At 48.7% G+C, this 19734-nt stretch overlaps 1 protein-coding gene across 12 annotated transcripts in view; it reads left to right on the plus strand.

Moving 5' to 3' along the window:
- MYCBP2 (MYC binding protein 2) overlaps nt 1-19734 on the plus strand; it is a 3160061-nt gene that overhangs the window by 1165869 nt on the left and 1974458 nt on the right. For all 12 annotated transcript variants that reach the window (XM_069639721.1, XM_069639717.1, XM_069639718.1 and 9 more), the window contains one exon: nt 9352-9626. In XM_069639721.1, the coding sequence (XP_069495822.1) occupies nt 9352-9626 (275 nt within the window). The remainder of the gene's footprint in view (nt 1-9351; nt 9627-19734) is intronic.

The raw sequence follows: 19734 nt of genomic DNA on the forward strand, positions 1-19734 counted from the left end.
CGACTATAAGCAGCTCAGCAGATGCTATTACACTCCCAGACACAGGCTCACTAGTCGCACTTTCTGATGACGAATGGTGTAATGCACCCAATTGCAATATGGCAGAAGATGTGACGAGGGAGTCATTTAAGTTTATTTGCGGTTTAGGAACCGTCAAGGACAAAGGCAGTGGCAACGTTACATTCAATTTCATTACCTTGCCGTGCCCAGCTCCAGGAGACTTCGCTGCTATCCATGGGTTGATCATGCGGCATTGCTGTAAAGTCTTGTGCCGCGTTAATGGTCTGGTCCGGTCCGGGAAGTCTCCACCATGGCCCGCGGCGCACCGAGGCAGACTGGGGCAGACTGGGACTCTGTGCCTGGATGCCACGCTCCGCACGGGAAAGATGTTTAAGTGAAAAAAATAAATGAAACACAGAAACAGAAACTGGACTGATCCCATGTAGTGCAGCTCCTCTCAGCAAAAAGCAACGTGGAGACTGGGGCAGACTGGGACTCTGTGCCTGGACTGCTTTATAAACACGTATGCCCCGAACCATGATGTCAGTGTTTTTCAAGTCGTTATACTCCAAGCTACCTGCATATATGGAATCTGCATGTGTGTGTGGGGAGGGGGGGACTTTAATTGCATTCTTAATCCTGAATTGGATAGGTCGGACAACAAACATAACAAGCCTACTCTGCAGGGATTTTCCTCGTCCCAGTACCAAAGTGTTAAAATAAAGGTGTAGTGTTCATTACTCTGTCTCCTCTACGCTGTCCCAGTATTTTTAAAGGTTAAATGTGGGGAAATGAGGGGCGAGAGGTCTTGCAGTAGCCCATAAATGTCGGGGGAGGGTTAGGTTGGTCATCAATAGGGAAAGGGGGATACCATGTCTTACCTGTAGGTACTGTGATAAACCTAGGGATATTATCCCATTAAGACCCTGAGAGTCCACTATTCAGGTGGCATGGGGAGGATCACCGCTCTAGGATCCCAAACCTTGGGACGAGCGAGGGAGGATCACCTGGGTAGGGGAATCCGGGTTTGCCTTTGTGGGAATACCCTGGTCGAGACGCAGTATTCAGACAGGGTGATAGACGAGGAGAAAGAAGTCCCGGACGCCTTAATGAGATGCATTGATTCCCGTCACCCTAATCCAGGTCTAATTTTCTCTAATACCAATCCCGTCATCTAAAACCCAAGGGAGAGGAAGGAAAGTGTCAATTGCGCAAGCTGGGGTCAGGTGTAAGATAAACCAACTAAAACAAAGACGTCAGTCTGACATTAATATCCGTTCTTCCTCTACCCATTAATATCCCATGGAATACCATCATGTTTGTATAATCAACCACCAGGAATAAATATGGAAGGGAGCAACCATCCCCTTGAGGGAAAAACAGGCTAGAGGATTTCCCTATGCCCATTGTTGATTCCCCAGGTAGAGTAGCAGGAAATAGAGCTGTCATTCAAAACCCTTCCATCACCCCCTCCCCCATTTTCAACCAATACTGGTAAGAGGAAGAGGCAAATGGGAGCAGTAAAGATTACCTATAGAAATATGGGGAAAGTAAGGGCATCTTACTATAGAAAGAACTCAAGTTGTCCCACTAATAGTCAGGCAGGGTCAGGCATTCAGTAATGACCATTCACACCTGACTCCACTTGGCTGTTTTTTCAACTATAAAAGGTGTGGTTTTTCACAAGGAAGGAGCTGGGGATGCTATCCAGACCAGAGAAGCCCAGGAGCACAGAGCAGCAGGAGCCAAAGCCTGGAGCGGGAACGGCGTGCCGAGATGCTGGGCTAGTGTTTATGGAGTGCTGCCCATGGCTGGGAAGCCGTGTCTCCAAGGAGCCAGAGAGAGACTGCCTGAATCCTGTTTGCTGCATTCAATGAAGTGCTTGTTCCCTTGGGTGTTCCCAAGAGTGTCCCAAGAGTGTCTGAAGGGCAGGCGGTGAGACCCTGACCTCAACCCTGGGAATCCAGAGACGGACTGCCTGTCAACGCGACGCTGCCCGGTGAGTTTCGTGAAAGTAAGAGAAGAACTCTGGAGTGTGCGTTTGACTGCAGCGGAGCGGGAGAAAGGCACAGATGAGTAAGCTGCACAGCGCAGAAAGAGAGGGACCAAAAAGTACAAAGTATAAGAAGAAATGGAAATAAGACTAATAGCAAGAGAGAAAGTGTTTGAAGTGCGCTAGCGGCGCAGAACGAAAGACCAACTGAATTACAAGCACGAGAGGAAAACAAATAGGTGCAAGTGTGCACGAGTAGGAAAGGAAAGCATGCATGAGGCGCAAGGCGAAAGAAACGAAAGGTAAGTGCAAGTGTGCACAGAGGAAAAGAGTGCAAGTGAGCATGTTGAAACAAAAGAAACAAGGGAAAGCCAGAAAGGAGTGCAGGAAGCACCTGAAGGTGAAAGGCTGAAAGAAAGGAGAAGCAGCAAGAAATAGAGAGCAGTTACAGATCGGAGTGGTCACTGCTACGAGTAGTAAAGAACCATGCGGTTTCGAAAGTCTTGGATTGTACCCCACAAGTGAAGTGTGTGTGAAAGAACTGGATCTGAAAGGAGAGGTTAATCCTGACAAGCTGAAATTGTATTTTAAACCAAAAGAGGCCTGATCTTGGGCATGGGAACCCTGAGAGGCTTAACAAAGTGTAAGCTCTATCTCATGATATTGAAGGAAAAGAAGGGTGCATCCTGACAAAACTGAATTTTGTGTTGGAAACTGAATTTTGTGTTGGAAACTGAAAGCGGCCTGAGCTTGGAGAAGGGAACCCTTAGAGGCCTAACAACATCGGAGACTTTTTGTTTTGTAGTATTGAAAGAATTGAAGCTTAGGGAAGGGAACCCCCAAGGAACTAAAGACGCAGAAAGTATCTGAGAATATTTCAAGGTCTCTGTGGAGGTGGTCACAAACAGCCCTTTATGATTGAACTCATTTTTGTGACATTGCCAGAACCACACCTTGTGAGAAGACCACCTGAAACCAACCTTGGTTTCCTATTTTTTATTGAACCAGTGCTTTCTTCCTTTCTAAAATGCTACCAATCACTTTTTTGTGAAGAGTGAGGCCAGGCATAGGTTTAGACACTGCCAGACCTCAACAGCCTTTAGAAACATCAGTTAAGGGAACTATCCCTTTAGACTTAGGGTCAGTTTGGCACTACACCAACCCAAGAACCTTGGTGAATACAGGTTTTGAAACGAACATCTTTGAATCTGTTTCTCTTGATACCATGCCTTGTCTCACAGTACCCTTGTCTCTCTCACTCTCCTTCTGCTTCTCAGAGATTTATAATTCTTACTGATGTTACCCTGACCAGAGGAAAAGGGGTAACAGCATCCCACAATGGCTTCTGGGATTATGGGTCCATTATAGAATAGGAAGGGGGAGTACTGCTTCTCCCTCAAGGACGTCCTCTCCCCCTTCTACAACCCAGGTGATCCTCCCTGGATCCAAAAGTTATGGCCTTTCCCTGGCCGCTTGAGAAGGGAATCTAAGGGGAGTAGATGTGAGGGCGCAGTCAGATTTCTCACACGCAAACTAGCTACCCCCTTCTAGGGGAGGGAGAAGGCCATCCTAGGGAAAGTTCTGTGGCTGTGGACAGGCTCCATTGCTACAGTCTGGTCCATCAAATCCCTATTGGGCATGATGTCCTCCAGCGTCCATCTGGTCCCCTGTTGCAGGCTACAGATGCAGCCTCTCTAGGAATTTCTAGATGCCAGGTGTCAGCAGGTCACAGGCGCTGGGACAGACCAAATCGCCCTCAATCTGACATTCCTGCAAGCTCTACAAAGGTGGTCGTCGCGTCTGCATCTCACACAAGAAGCTCCCTTTTGGATCCCACTGTACCAGACTACGGTCACCACGGATGCCTCCCTAGAAAGTTGGGGAGCCCATACGGGACAGTCTCATGCCAGAGACCTCTGGCTCCTGAAGGAGAAGGACTTGCATATAAACACCTGGAGCTTCGGGCGGTCTACTGGGCCCTCAAGTCGTTCCAGCCTCAGCTACAGGGGAAGGTGGTGCATATCTTCACAGACAACACCACCACTCTGTCTTGGGAGGATAGTTCAGTGGCAACATGCTCGCCTTGGAATCAAAACGACACGGAGCACCAGAAGTTCGATCCCCGGGTCCGCACTTAGAAAACTCTGGGTATTAAGCGCGTTATAAATAACCAATCATATCATATCATATAACATGTTTTACATCCGGAAACCGGGCGACACGTGTTCCCCAGCACTCTCCATGGAAGCACAGTCCCTGTGGTGTTGGGCCATTCTGCAGGACCTGTTCCTCTTCCCCTTCCACCTCGCAGGCACCAAGAAAACCATTGCAGACATGCTCACCATGGAGCTGCGGTCCTGCCACGAGTCGAAAACCTCATCAGACGCAGTTATCTCATCTCTTCAGCAGGTGGGGTCCTCCCCAGATCGATCTCTTCGTGACAGCTGCTGGATGTTTGCCAGCAGATACTGTTAGGCAGAAACCTGTTCAGTTCCCTCTGGGACCACTGCAAAAGATTTAGGACTACAGGTGGTTGGCAGTAAACCCAATTGGTAGCAGTCTGCACCACCCAGATTTACCTGGTAGCTGTGCTGAGCAGTCAGACTTCTCTCAAACAGAGTTAGGCAGTATACAGAGTATTCACAATAGGTCAAAAGAACAAGCAAACACTGACCAGAGCTTGGTGTAAAAGAGATATAATTATTTATTTAAAAACACATCTAATAAAACACACTGGCGCTAATATCAAGCAGTACAAAAACACGGTCACTAAAGGATATACACTCCCTTCAACGATTAGTTAGACAAGTCTTAAGTAAAGCAACACTTATTTTCAGACAGCGGTGACCGCTTAACGAAGATGGCACTCTAACCAATCGGTTTAAAAGGGAGAGAGAGGCAGAGCAAAGATAGAAACAGTTCCCAACACTTTCGGAAGAACGCAGTAGGAGAAGAAGGCAGGTTAAAACCGTAAAGTCAGAGTTAACAAGGACGGACCCACTTTAAGAGGCTCCGGTCGAAATGTGTCCAAGGTCACACGGTTCAAAGTGCCCAAAAGTCTCGCAATAGTTTCAAAAAGGGTTGGATCAACAGAAAGGGACCAGTTAGATGGTCAAAGCGACCAGCCCAGTCCAGAAGGTTAAGGGGTTATTGTTACCTTGTAGCAATCTTTAGAAAGGGAGGCCTGGTGGACACGGTACCTTAAAATGGTGAGAACGCTCCAGCGGGGGCAGTTGTTCCTGGCAGTGGGTGCAAGTCGGTGCTTCGTTCGGAGGAAGAGAGGATCTCGTCGGGGAGGAGAGCAGGAGTCCGTTGCACTGCCAGGGAAGAAAACAGCCACGGAGTTCTCAATTAATAGGAGCGGTCCTTTTATTTGCGGTCCAGTGGTAAGTGGCTATCCGGTTGCCGGGGTGATTTGCACATGCAATTCGACCACAAGACGTCCTGGGATGCGGGAAAATAAGGTAAACTGGTTGTGCCCACCAGTCAGGGGAAGAAGACTCTCCAGCAGGGAGATCTCCTCTGTCGTTGGGAAGTGGTGAGTCGGTTCAGCAGGGCTCCACCGGTGGTGTCGTCGTAGCAGGTCGGCTCAGCTTCTCCCTCGTCGGATTTTCAGGTCCTGTGGCGACTTCTGAAGTTCCAGTCCCAAAAGCCCTGCTTTTATGCAGCACACCCCCATTCACTCAGCCTAGCTGTCAATCAAACATGCTAAGTGGTGACCCGGCCGGCTCACCACTTGGGCCAATCACACACGAGTGCGACTTGAGTTACCAAGGTAACTCAGTCCAGGGTGCCTAAACCCCCTCCCACACCCCCTGTGGTACATAGACAGAGTGGCACCACTTTTGGAGGTTTCTGTGGAGAAGCCTGCCAAAATGTGGGACAAAGGGCTCGACCTTTGGTTTGGAGTTAGAGGCGAACACAAACGCCATTTTAAAACAGAGTTCTGGCAGAAAATACCAACCAGTGAATTAATATTAAACCAACCAGCGGTATGTTAGAGGCTATGTTAAAAAGTATTAGCCTCGAACAATGGGAAAATCCCATAGAGATATGTTCACGGTTGAATATAAAAAGTAGTATCCACTGCCACCAGCCAAAACTCGACAAGGGGGGACGGGACAGTGCCCCCTCGAATAACAGACCCAGGGGCAATTGAATTGGCCCTACCAGTACGTCCACAATAGGATGGTTTGTACTGGTTCTGTTAGTAATTTGGGACTAGTAAAGCCAATGGTGACTTTACATGCCCTGGGAGACAGTAGTCAGTCCCAGGGTATGGAGTCTATGGTGGGGGGGGGGGGTCACTATGACACCCCGGTGTTACTGCACGGAGGGTGCTGTGTAACACATATAGAAAAAACACATGAGACCCTATGGAGTAAAGGACCCCATAGCCCATAAAACACATTAACATTCAAAGGAACACCACAAATCATGTCCAAGAGTGGGAGAAAAAGAGTCTCACTCTTGGCAGGAGAAAAAAACAAACTCCAGAAATCCAGCAAAGCTGCTGGGGGACTCACTAGGTTAGGAAATTCAGCCTAAACAGAGGATTCTCCCTAACAGATACCCTCAGCCGAGGAGTCTGTGGATGCCTTCTCATTCCTGTCGGACGGGCTCTTCCTGTATACATTTCCTCAGATTCTGCTTTTGTTACTTGTGATCAATGCACTCGGACAATGCCACTGCAGGATGATTCTCATCGTGCCGGCGTGGCTGCGGCAGTTCTGGTACATGACCTTCTCCATCTGTCAGCGGCTTCACCCACCCGACTGCCTCCAATAGCCGACCTGCTCTCCAGAGAGAGCGGAATGATACTGCACCATGACCCAGCGTCGCTGAGCCTCATGGCCTGGCTCCTGCAGCCCCAGAGTCTGGGCACTATTCTTTGCCACCAGAGCGCAAGACAATTCTGGCTATTGCCAGGGCTTCCTCTACGTTGTCTTGCAGACATAAATAGAACCCTTTCACAGTTTGGTGCAGAACGTAAGAGATTACGCCTCTGTGGATAATAGCTCTGCAGCTCCTCATGTACTTGCTTTCGCTGGCTAAAACTGGGCTTGCCCACGACTACTTCAAGGTTCATCTGGCTGCCATGTCCCAATACACAGGGGAGCAGGGCAGGCTCTCCCTGTGGTCGCACATGCTTGTCAAGGAGTTCCTTGAGGGCCTCTTCAGGACTTTTCCGCTGTTGAGCGCTCCTTCCCCGGCTTGGGATCTGAATGTGGTTTTAACTAAACTCATGGGGCCTTCGTTTGAACCCATGCATAATGCTCTCTGAAATGTCCTTTGCTTTCTTCGTGGCGATCACCTCGGCTAGGCGTGTCGAAGGTGATCCAGACCCTCTCCTGCAAGCAACCGTACCTGACCTTCCAACTGCAAAGGTGGTGCTGCAGACTCACCACACCTTTTATGCCAAAGGTTCTTTCGGAGTTCCATCTCAATGAGCCTTTGGCTCTCCTTTTTCTTTCTGATCCCTTCTGTGCCTGGCGAGAGGGCGTTGAAGTCACTGGACATTGCTCGTGCCTTGAAGTTCTTTGTCGCATTCACAAAGCATTTTCGGAAGACGTATCAGCTGTTTGGCAATTTTGGGCTTGTGGGACACAGGCTGGCCTTGTCTAAGGCTTCCATATCCAGGTGGCTCTCTGGCTGTATCGTGCACTGTCATTGTCTGGCCAATAGACCGCTTACATGCCAGCCGAGAGTCCACGCCACCAGAGCCATCGCAGCAACTATGGCATTTCTCTCTGGTGTTCCCCTGCTGAACATCTGCAGGGCTGCTCTGTGAAGGTCTGCCCAAACTTCAACAGATTTTACTGCATAGAAAGCGATTCCAGGGAGGAGTCCCGGGTTGGCCAAGCTTTGCTGCGCAACATGTTTGTTTGAGGTGAGTCTGTTCCAGCGGTAAGTGTATTGCTTCTGTGAGCCTTGCCACCTCCCATGGTTGTGTAAATGTACTGCTATGTAATTGTCTTCATCAGCATGCAAATCAATGCAAGACCCCATGCTTCAGATGGTACAAGTTACTTACCTGTAACTCTTGTTCTCCAGCATGGGTTTTGATTGGATTCACATGCAAACCCTCCCTCCCTTCTTCTCTTCTCACGCTTCTTGATTCATACTGCCACTTTACGTGTGCTACCAAATCTGAAGAGGGTCAGCAGGGGTGGAGTTAAGGAGGACTAGTGTTATTGGCTGGGGGCGGTATGATCCAAAGGACAAGTGATTGGTTTTAGAGAAGACTAGCAGTTTTCATTGTAAAGCGAAACTGCTTTCTTTTACAGAGGATTCCCAGCCTGACAGGGAATTTTCATGAGCATGTGAATCCATACAAGACCCAAGCTGGAGAACTAGGGTTACAGTTAAGTAGCTTGTATCTTCCTCCCAATGTGAGATAACTGCCTGCTGCTGGGAGAAAAGTTAATGCCGGTGCTTGAAGGTGTTTGGGGGCGATCACCAGAGGTGTCTCGTTAAAGCTTGGGTGCATAAATCTTCATGTTGTTGTTGCTTTTTCACATGAAGTGGTTTTTGTTATCTATGGTCTGTATTTCTTGACTGTATGTTTACAACTGCCATTGCAAGTATAGTAATTGTATATTGTGCATATGTTGTAGTGTACAGTTATATGTTGTGGTTTATGGATTGCCTTTTCTGCCTGTTTGGAATAGAGGCACATTGCGCCTTTCCGCATGTCCATTCTTCCAAGAGCTCAGGCTTTTGTGAGACAAGGCACTGCCACTAGCCTGCTACGCCTTGGGTAAGCACCATACAAGGGACACATTTCTCATATCATCCGAAGGATGGCAAATAATTAAAAAATAATGCAGTAGTAATAATAATAAATTTGCATTTATATAGTGCTACAAACACTCAGGCATCTGAGCGCTGCTAATAATTTACCCACTCTGTGTGGTGCTCATTTATCGACCTTGGAAGGATGAAAGGCTACATTTGGACTTGCCAGGATTTCAACCTGTGCCGGCAGGCTATACAAGGATGTCAAAGCGAGCGCTCTACTCACTGTGCTATCTGATCGGCTGTGTTAATTGTAATGTGTTAATTGGCGAAGACTTGGTTGGCGGTGCGTTACTGGAAATGGTATACTAGCCACATGAGATTTTTGATAAGTGAAAAAATAATTGTATTGCCAGGTCACTTCACTGAATACGGATGCGCACTCCATCTTAAGGTACCTCTTAGCTGCATGCTTCTGATAACAATGCTTTAATTACTTGATTGAATGCAGTTTAATATGGCTGACATATGGCTAAAGCAGTGTTTACTATTGGTTATGAAACTTTATTTTAGGTATCTTTTTTTTTCATTATTAACTTTGTGTTTTGCATTATTTTTAGTGACTACTAAAGCTGTTGTAGATGAAACGAGCAAGCTAGCTGAATGTATTGGAAAAACAAGGACGCTACTTAGAAAAATCTTATCGGAAGGAGTTGATCAGTGTATGGTAAAGTTGGACAATGATCCTCAAGGATATCTCAGCCAGCCACTGCGTCTTCTTGAAGCTGTGCTGCAGGAATGCCACAACACATTCATAGCCTCCTTCCATTCATTCTACCCAACCCCATCTCTGCAGTGGGCTTGTCTCTGTGACTTGCTGAACTGCTTGGATCAGGTAAAAATATGAAGAAAATTCTTTTAAGAGTTTGTTGTCGGGCACTTTTTCTTTAAAGCCGCTGTAATTCCAAACCCATTGTAAAATGCTCTTGTATTGATTCATTTCAGGCTAAAAATGAAATCCTTTGGAGATAGAGTAGTAAAAGAAATGTGACCTTTGCCGCTGTGTAGAGCACCATCTTTGTGGGTTCCATTTAAGCATATAGCCATAAACCCATAGAGCACTTTAGTCCTCAGTTTTTTCAACTCTCCAACAGCAGGATGCGATTCTGTAAAACATTTCTCCAGCATTGGATCTTTCATGGATTCACATGCTTAGAATATTCCCTGTCGTCAGACTGGGACCCCTCGGTACACATATATAGCCTTTTCCAATAGGAAAACTTCCGACACTTTTGTGTCCTATCTACGTCCTTTTAGGACCCGCCTACGCATGCTCCGTAGGCCGTCCCCGTATAAGAGGCCCGCCCCCGCGGTTCACCTTCAGATTTCAACCGTCTCCAAAGTAGTGGGATCTCCTCGCGTTGTCTTACTATTTTGTACAAGGTTGCATTACTGGAATTTGAGTACAGAAAATGTCCTCCGTGTCAGGAAAAGCGCTGTTCTGCCCATGCGCGACGTACGGCTTGAAAAAAGTTTACGAGGGGGACGGACATATGGATTGTATATATTGCCTCCACCCTCATCATTCGGCGGATAACTGCGACATATGCAAAGGGTTTTCTCAAAAAACCCTCAAAGACCGCAGTCGACGACTGGTGGCATGGCTGAATGATGGAGCGGGGGCATACCCCCCTTCGGAGGTAGGCTCCACACAATCGGCGAAAACATCACGCCGCGCTACCTCGTCGGAACCACCGGCAAAGAAATCTCGACCGACGGAAAAAGAGTTGTCTGGAAGTCACTCAACTAGAGACTCCTTGTCAAAGAAATCATCTTCATCAAAAAAGCATGAAAAGGAAAGGAAATCCTCCTCGGGCGATCATCATAGATCGACCACGAGTCGAGAGTCGAGTAAAAGCAAGTCAAGTGTGTAAAAGGCGGGACCGCCAAAACCACCTGCTAAGTCACCGTCGTCGACGGCGGCCCAGTCATCGGCCTCCACCCTGCCACTTACGCAGGTGGCATCCACCGTCCCACCGACAACGACGTCGACGATGGCCTCGTCGACAGGGGTTCTACAGGAGGCCTGGAGGCCTGAAGTTTTTGATCCGACCCCCCCGGATACGAACAGGCTGTGTTGCTGTCCTCGGAGGACGAGAATGAGAGAATAGCTGGCCCAGCAGACCTAGGGCTACTAGTGGCTGACAAGTCGTCGACGAGGGGATCCGTTATACCGGTATCTGCCCCTCTTCTCAATCCTCAATCTGTTTTGTCGTTGGAAATTCTGTCCACGCTTCAGTCGTTGTTACAGTCGTTGGACCAGAGACTACCTCAGGCAAACCTGCCACAGTCACCCGTCGACGAGCCGGGCCCGTCCCGTCAACCGACGCACCTACGCACGCCAATCTCAGCACTGGCACAAGAGGAAGGTGAGCTGCCAGATTCGGAGTCTGACAGGGGAGCCAAGGTCGGATATCTCATCATCCCCCTCCAGGGATCCAACCTGGAAGTCAGAGGTGGAGTTGGAAACCCCTAGAAGCCCAGCTCACCCGTCCCCTCCGGACGACATTGCGTCATTCCATTCTATGATGGAGAAGGCATGCAAAGAATTTGGTTTGTCCCAGGAAGAACAGAAAAAGGACTATTTTTTGTTCGACCACATGGGTAAGAGAAGGAGGTCTGTGTTCTCGATACCAATACTAGACCATGTATGGAAGGAGGGGTTGCAGAAAATGCGTCACCCGTTTTCAGAGCCGGCAGTGAAAGGACGCCTGGAAAAAAAGTTTAAGGCTCCAGAGTCTACCCCCAAGTGTTTATCCTCCAAACCAACGCCAGACTCGGTGGTGGCAGCGGCGAGGAAGGCGAAGGCCCAGCACAAGTGCACGACGACTCCTGAGAACGAAGCGAGACGCCAAGATGCCTTTGGCAAAAAAGTGCTATCCGTGGGTGCGACCACAGTAAAGGCCGCAAACTCTCTGGCAATTGTTGCCAGATACGATAGGGAGATGTGGCACAGGCTAGCTCCGTTGCTTGATCATCTTCCGGAAGAGCATAGGAAGGTAGCGATGTTACTCGTCCGAGAAGGTGAGGAAGCCTCAAATCACGCAATAAACATCGCGGTGGACCTCGCTGAATCAGGCTTCAAGCAAGTCAATAATGGGGTCGTATTACGTCGACAGTCATGGCTTAAGTGTACCTACTTCAGGCCAGAAGTACAATACAAAGTTTTAGATATGCCCTTTGAGGGAGACCTTCTTTTCGGTGAGAAGGTGGAAGAAGCCCTAAAGGGAATGAAAGAGGACTCGGACACGGCACGTTCATTGGGTGCCCTCCAGAGTGGCAGAAACTACAAGTCTTTTCGTCCCTTTAGAGGGGCTTCAGGTAATTCAAGATTCTCTGCATCTGGAGACAGATCCTTTGGCAGATCAGCTTACCCCTCCCAGGGATACAGGCGTGCCTCCCAAACGGCAAACCGTCGCCGGAACTTCCAGACTTCCAGGAAAAGACCATCATATCCGTCGTCGTCGAGAGACGAGCAAAATAAAGATCAGCAGTGACATACAACACACCGTTCTGGGGGGAAGAGTTTCAGCATATGTCGACGAATGGGAACGAATAACGACGGATCAATGGGTGCCGGATACTATAAGAAACACTCTCTACAATTCAAACACAGCCCTCCGCAAATTCCACCTGCCTTCACCGCTCATTCCCATCTGAAGATACTGCAACAAGAGGTAACACTCATGTTAGCAAAGGGCGTGATAGAATTAGTTCCAACATCACAGAGAGGTCAAGGAGTCTACTCAAGATATTTCGTCGTAAAAAAGCCGAACGGCAAATGGCTTCCCATTTTAGACTTACGCGATCTCAACAAGTCTTTAAAGAGCCTAAAATTCAAGATGCTCACTCTGCAGGAAGTGATCCGCGCCGTTCAAGAGGGGGATTTTCTAGCGTCCCTGGATTTACAGGACGCGTATTTCCATATTCCAATGTGTCGGAAACACAGGAAATTCCTAAGATTTGTAATAGGGCGGACTCACTACCAATTCACGGTTCTTCCTTTTGGGCTCAAGACCTCCCCCAGAACGTTCACGAAATGCCTGGCTCCAGTAGCGGCCTGGCTAAGGAAGCAAGGCCACCATGTATACCCATACCTCGACGACTGGCTGGTAAGGGGATCCTCCCCAGCGTCGACCAACACAAGTTTACAAGCCACCATGCAGCTTCTACAACAGCTGGGATTCGCCATAAACTTCGAAAAATCCTCTCTGCAGCCATCGAGATCGCTGGTATTCCTGGGGGCACAGTTCGAGACCCAGTTAGGGCTAGTGAAACCTTCTCTCGACAGAACCTCAAGACTCAATCAACAAGCATGCCGACTACGGTGAAACACCAAGATCTCAGTGAGAAAATACGTTTCGGTCCTAGGGGCCATGGCATCCTGCATCCATCTGGTGGAAAACTGTCGCCTATTCATGAGGCCAGTCCAGGAATTCCTCGCGGACCGATGGACGCAGGCTCAAGGATCGTGGTCAGACAAGATGACCATCGACGACGACAAGCTGCTTCGGACCCTTCAGTGGTGGCAGAGTTTCCACAATCTGAACAACGGCGTACCCCTACAGGAGCCGGAGTTTCAGCGAACCATAGTCACGGATGCGTCCCTAACCGGATGGGGAGCTCACATGGGTGCTCTCCAAACACAAGGTCGCTGGTCTCCAACGGAGTCACTCCTACACATAAACGTGTTAGAGCTCAGAGCAGTACGATGGGCCTTGAAGGCATTCCTACCACACATCAAGGGCTCGCGAGTACGAATACTGACCGACAATACAACAGCCATGTTTTATCTGAGGAAACGAGGAGGGACGCGATCAAGAACTCTTTCCATAGAAGCCCAGAAAACATGGCATTGGGCATTAAAGCACGAAATTTCCATCGTGGCTCATCACCTTCCAGGAGTGAGGAACTCCCAAGCAGACTCCCTCAGCAGAAGCATGGCCCAGATACACGAGTGGGAAATGGACACAGTTCACCTGATGAAAGTGTTCGAGAAATGGGGTCACCCCCCTCTGGACGCCTTCGCGACCAAAGACAACAAGAAATGCGAGCAATTCGCAAGCAGATGGCCTCAAGAGGGCTCCAGGGGGGAGGCATTCTCCTTCCCATGGACGGACATGTTCCTCTATGCTTTTCCCCCGTTCCCCCTCATACGGAGGACAATACAGTGGATACGCAGATACAATTGCCGGGTAATTCTAGTGACACCATACTGGCCAAGGCAACCGTGGTTCTCCGACCTGCTTCTCCTGTCGCTGGAACATCCCATAGGGTTTCCGAAAGTCCCAAACCTACTATCCCAGGACAAAGGCACGGTGTGGCATCACGACCCGGACAGTCTCAACCTTACAGCCTGGCTCCTGACTTTTCGGAGTTCGGTGCTTTAGACGTTTCGGAGGATTGTCAAAAAATTCTGCAGGCGGATAGAGCCCCTTCTACAAACAAATCCTACTCCTATAAGTGGCGGAGGTTCTGTGAATGGTGTAGGGGACAACAGGGCTACAACCGTTGTCGGTGACGCCGGAACAAGTTCTACCTTACCTGCTCCTCTTGGCGGAGAGGGGATTATCCTTCACATCGATAAAGGTGCACCTGGCGGCCATCTCGAGGTTCACAAGAAAAAGGCAGTCGTCTCCTCTATTTAGCGACAGACTTGTAAAACACTTCATGAGGGGTTTATTTCGAGCTTTTCCCCCGGAAAAACGTTTCCCCCCCCGACTTGGAGTCTCAACACAGTGTTGGCAGGCTTAATGAAACCGCCTTTTGAGCCTATGGCCACGTCCGATATAAAATTCATTTCGTGGAAGTTGGCATTCTTGATTGCTATCACATCAGCTAGAAGAATCTCGGAACTGCAAGCGCTGGTCGTAGACCCGCCATACCTAAGATTCTTTAAGGACAAAGTAGTCCTGGCAACTAATCCTATGTTCGTCCCAAAAGTTCCGACAGTGTATCACAAACACTCGTCCATTGTTCTCCCTACTTTCTTCGCCACACCATCATCGGCAGCAGAAAAAGCTCTTCATACCCTGGACGGTAAGAGGGCTCTGAAATTTTACCTCCATCGTACACAGGAATTCAGGTCTACTAGACAACTGTTCGTCGCATATGGTCCGTCGACGAGAGGAAAAGCAATCTCTAAACAAGGATTGGCTCGATGGGTCTCATCGACGATTGCGTTTTGTCACTCTAAGGCCGGAAGGCCACTGCAAGGACATCCTAGAGCCCATTCTACAAGATCGATGTCCTCCTCAACAGCTTTATGGGCAGGAATTCCGTTAACGGACATATGCCAAGCTGCGGCATGGTCAGTGCCCCACACGTTTACCCGCCACTACTGCCTTGCCAGGCAGCATGCGGACGAGGTGCAGATGGGAAGAGCTGTCCTGCGCCATCTGTTTCAGTAAGGTAAGCTCCACGCTGTGGAGAATCTGTTGTCTACCTTTTTAATGACAGTTTGTTATGTGGGTAAGGTTATATGAGGTAACTTCCTACTGTACATATGCATTGTGTAGTATGTTGAGGGTATATTACGTTACATTCTCACCGCCGTCTCAAGTGTTACTGCTATACAATCTATTCTAAGCATTTGAATCCATGAAAGATCCAATGCTGGAGAAGGGAATAGTTTCTTACCTGTAACTCCATTTCTCCAGCATTGGTATCTTTCATGGATTCACATGCGCCCGCCAACCTCCCCGGAATGTAATGTATTTGATTGATAAATTTAACCCTTCCTACTTTGGAGGGGCCGAAATCTGAAGGTGAACCGCGGGGGCGGGCCTCTTATACGGGGACGGCCTACGGAGCATGCGTAGGCGGGTCCTAAAAGGACGTAGATAGGACACAAAAGTGTCGGAAGTTTTCCTATTGGAAAAGGCTATATATGTGTACCGAGGGGTTCCAGTCTGACGACTGGGAATATTCTAAGCATGTGAATCCATGAAAGATACCAATGCTGGAGAAATGGAGTTACAGGTAAGAAACTATTCCCTTCTGTTTTGTGCCATTACCTGAAATTGTAATTGTCTGAAAAACACTAAAACCTATATTCTTGAGTCTTGAATCTTTGAATGCCATGCCATGTTACTCAAAAGAAAGCCATTGCTTGAATTTGTCAACTTCTAGACATTTGTTATTCTGCTCTGTGGGCCTTGTTTTTAGGAGTTCCTTTTTCAGGTGTCTGGCAAATAATTAATTTTTTGTCACTGCAAGGATTTGAATCCGACTGTTTTTTTTCTGATTACATCAGTTAAAAAGACATTTTTTGTCATCTCGTCACCTTCTTTGATGCTTGTTTGTTCATTAAAATAAGATCTCTGCTTATGGAGACTATTTCCCAACTAAATACGTACAAATAATGTGCGTCTTTGCTATTCGGAAAGGCTGATATGAGTGGGGCTCATACATTTAACCATACTCTGCAAAAGGAGGGTCTGGTCTCTTAAGAGAATCAAGGTCTTGTTCTCGATAAGTGAGACCTGGTTACTTTTATATGTGCCTAAAGACTAGCAGGCAGCAATTAGTTTTAGCTTTTTGCATTATTTTTGGTATGCACATTTGCGTTTACTGCATATGGCTACTAAACATGGCTAGTGGCCTAAAATAGGTGTGCCACAAGATTTTCTCTTGTTCTTTGGCTATATTGTAGTTTAGCCTTCTTCCTGCCCTCTCAGGTCCGGAAAGTCCTTAAAGATCAAAGATTAAATGCTGCAGCTTTTGTGGGATAGAGAGGCTTTGTGTGTGTGTCGGCCCAGAAAGGTGGCTACAAATGCCTAGTCGCAATCCGCATCCTTGGTGCCAGAAAGACTGTTTCAATGGATTGGCTTTCTCCCGTCCCGCAGATTCCTCATCTGATGGATATCCTCATCCAGTTCTGCTGCTCAGAAAAACTTTGACAGGGGGCATAGTGGACTTCTACGTCGATCCGTCTTGCTCAGTGCTCGATCGTCGGCCCTGGAAGTGACGTCAGGTGTTGTGTGTATATATATATATATACCATGTTACTTCGCCCCATACCTTAGTTCCTTTTTGCCACGCGCTCGACACGTTGCTTGAGGAACACAGTGAATCGAGTCTTCTGTTTTGGATGTTTTTATTATGTTTGCAATAATACAGAGAAAAAAACACTTTGGACCCCCCCCCTCCACCACCCTTGACCTATCCCCACACCGACAAAGCCAACCAATAGTATCATAGTACCACTCGTATTCGCATTGCCAGATCTGCTCATCACACCAAGTGAATTTAAATAATTTTTATTTTCAAAATAACACAATACAAACCAAACTTGCAGCATTATACATTACAAACTGTAAACATCAGTTAATACCATGTTACTGCACTTAAACCCCCCTCCCCCCCTCCCCCAGGAGCTTATCAACCTTACAGATCTGTGTGCGCTTGGTGCGGCCGGGCGCCGCCCCTCCCGGAAGCAGCAGGGTCCATTTCCGCGCCAAAGAGTCCCGTAATTAACATTCTCCAAGCCGCCAGGTTGCCCATTTCTTCCTCCCCACAATTACCACACGCTTCCTGCCATACCCCCGTTTCAGCCTCCGCCCACTTCTGCAGGTCCCGCCACCATATCTCTATTCTTGGCCCATGGCGTTGCTTCCAACTCATAGCTATCCTTCTCTTAGCAAGTACATACGACAGGTCTCTCAGTTTCCCGAGATGTTTGGTGTTCCGTGGTCTAGGGAACCCTCCCAGAAGGCAGGCCCAGGCCGTGTCAATCCGTAGCAAAACCCCCTTATCTGCTAATTTCTGTGCCACTTCCCCCCAAAAGCCTTCAATCACTGGGCAGGACCAGAACATATGTGTCATACCTGCGTCTTCTTCATCGCATTTCGGGCATGCTTGTCTGCCTGCGTTCGCAAACTTAGCTATTCTCTTCGGGGTCATATATGCTCTATGCGTGATGTACAGCTGTATTTGCTGCAATCTAGCATTCCTGGACACTTTCTTATGATATCCCATGGCCCGTTCCCACATCCCATCAGTCATCTGTGCCCCCACTTCCGCTTCCCAATCAAGCCTCAAATCCATCAAGTCCTTCCCCACCCGGGTCATCACCACCTCATATAATCTAGAGATCTCATGCCCGCCCTCTGATATATCGTTCCGATCAGTGCATCTGGATCTTCCGCCAGCACCGTCTCCGGCCAAGTCTTGCGGATGATCTGTACCAGCCTTAGATATGTAACATATTGGCCCCCGTGCAACCCTGTTTCTTCACCCAGGTCTACGAATTCTCTAATGGCCCCATCCTGCCATGTGTCTCCCAGTGTGGCCAGCCCAACCGTTTCCCAATATGTCCTGATAATTTTCCTGAGCTGGCTGTCCCCCATAGTTAAGGCGGCCAATGGCACATGCGGGGAACACGGGTGCGGGCTCTCAATCAACTGGCACATTCTACACCAAATTCTCCACCCCAACAGCAACATACATGAGCATCCTTGCAAGTCCGACCTAGGGACCCAGACAACCTCTTTTAAATAAAACGGGGCGCAGTCCCTCCCAACCAGTCTAGACTCAGGAGTTTCCTCATCTGAGAGCCATCTGGTCACGTATTGCAGCTGGCTGGCCACATAATAGGCCTCAAAGTTCGGCAGCTTGATGCCTCCCCTATCGTGGAAATTTTGCAGTTTCCACAAGGCTACCCTGTTGCGGATGCCGTGCCACAGGAAGTCCCTGCATACACTATCAAGTTTGACAAAGAACTTCCTGGGTATGAAATATGGTGTATTACTGAAAAAGTGCAAAAGCCTGGGCAGGACCACCATTTTAAGCATCGCCCCCCGGCCCACCATTGCCAGCGGCAGCTTTTCCCAAAACCGCATACTCTCGCGGATTTTCTTTACCGCCGCCTCGGCATTGTGCAAGTGTTCCTCCTTCACAGCATGATATACATCAATTCCGAGGTAGCGGAAAGACTCAGTCGCCCAGGGCACGGGCAACACCGGCAACCGTTCCAGAGGGACCCCAATGAAGCTCCCCAGCGGAAACATGCTTGATTTACTGGGATTAACCGCTATGCCGGACAACTCCGCATACTTTTCCATAACATCCAAAATGTACTGGAGGTTTTCCTCCGGACACCTCAGGTACAACAACAGGTCGTCAGCATATAGGGATATCAAATGGTTCTCTCCTCCCACCTCGATACCAACCAGGTCATATTGTTGTCTGAGGTACACCGCCAGGGGCTCCAGGGCCAATATATACAGCATCGGGGACCAGGGGCATCCCTGTCTGGTGCCTCTGCTAAGTCGCCACCTTTTGGATATCACAGATCCCGTGCGCACCCTGGCCAGTGGCTCGCTGTACAGCAGTTTCGCCCACCTCACATAGCCGGGCCCAAACCCGTACCCCTCCAAGGCCGCCAGCAACCACGGCCACCTCACTGAATCAAATGCCTTAACTGCATCTAGGGACACCACCACCATCTCTTCATCGCTTCTATTCCCCTCTTCAATCACCCGGTGAAGTCGCCTGTGATTGTGAGTTATGTTCCTGTTGGGGACATAGCCCGTCTGATCCGGGTGTATCAGTTCACTGATGACCCTACGTAGCCTGTTGGCCAGGACCGCCGTAAGGATCTTGCTGTCCTGGTTTAACATCGACAGCGGCCTATACGATCCACAGCTTTGTCGGGGTTTATTAGGCTTGGGGAGCGGCACTATCAGCGCTTCTCTGAGCGTTTCCGGTAACCGACCCTTCTCGAAAGATTCATTGAACATTTCTAGCATCGGGGGGAGTATCTCTGCTCCATACACTTTATAAAACTCACTAGGGAGTCCGTCCGTGCCCGGGGTCTTACAAGTGGGCAATCCCTTCACTACCTCCTCCAGTTCCTCTAGTGTAATAGGCGCGTCCAGCTCCTCTCTTTCTTCATCACTAATCCTGGGCAGCTCTGTCTTCCAGTGTAGTTCTGATCTCTG

This window comes from Ambystoma mexicanum, chromosome 7q (genome assembly GCF_040938575.1).
Source record: "Ambystoma mexicanum isolate Mex_15411 chromosome 7q, UKY_AmexF1_1, whole genome shotgun sequence".
NCBI classification, from domain to species: Eukaryota; Metazoa; Chordata; class Amphibia; order Caudata; family Ambystomatidae; genus Ambystoma; species Ambystoma mexicanum.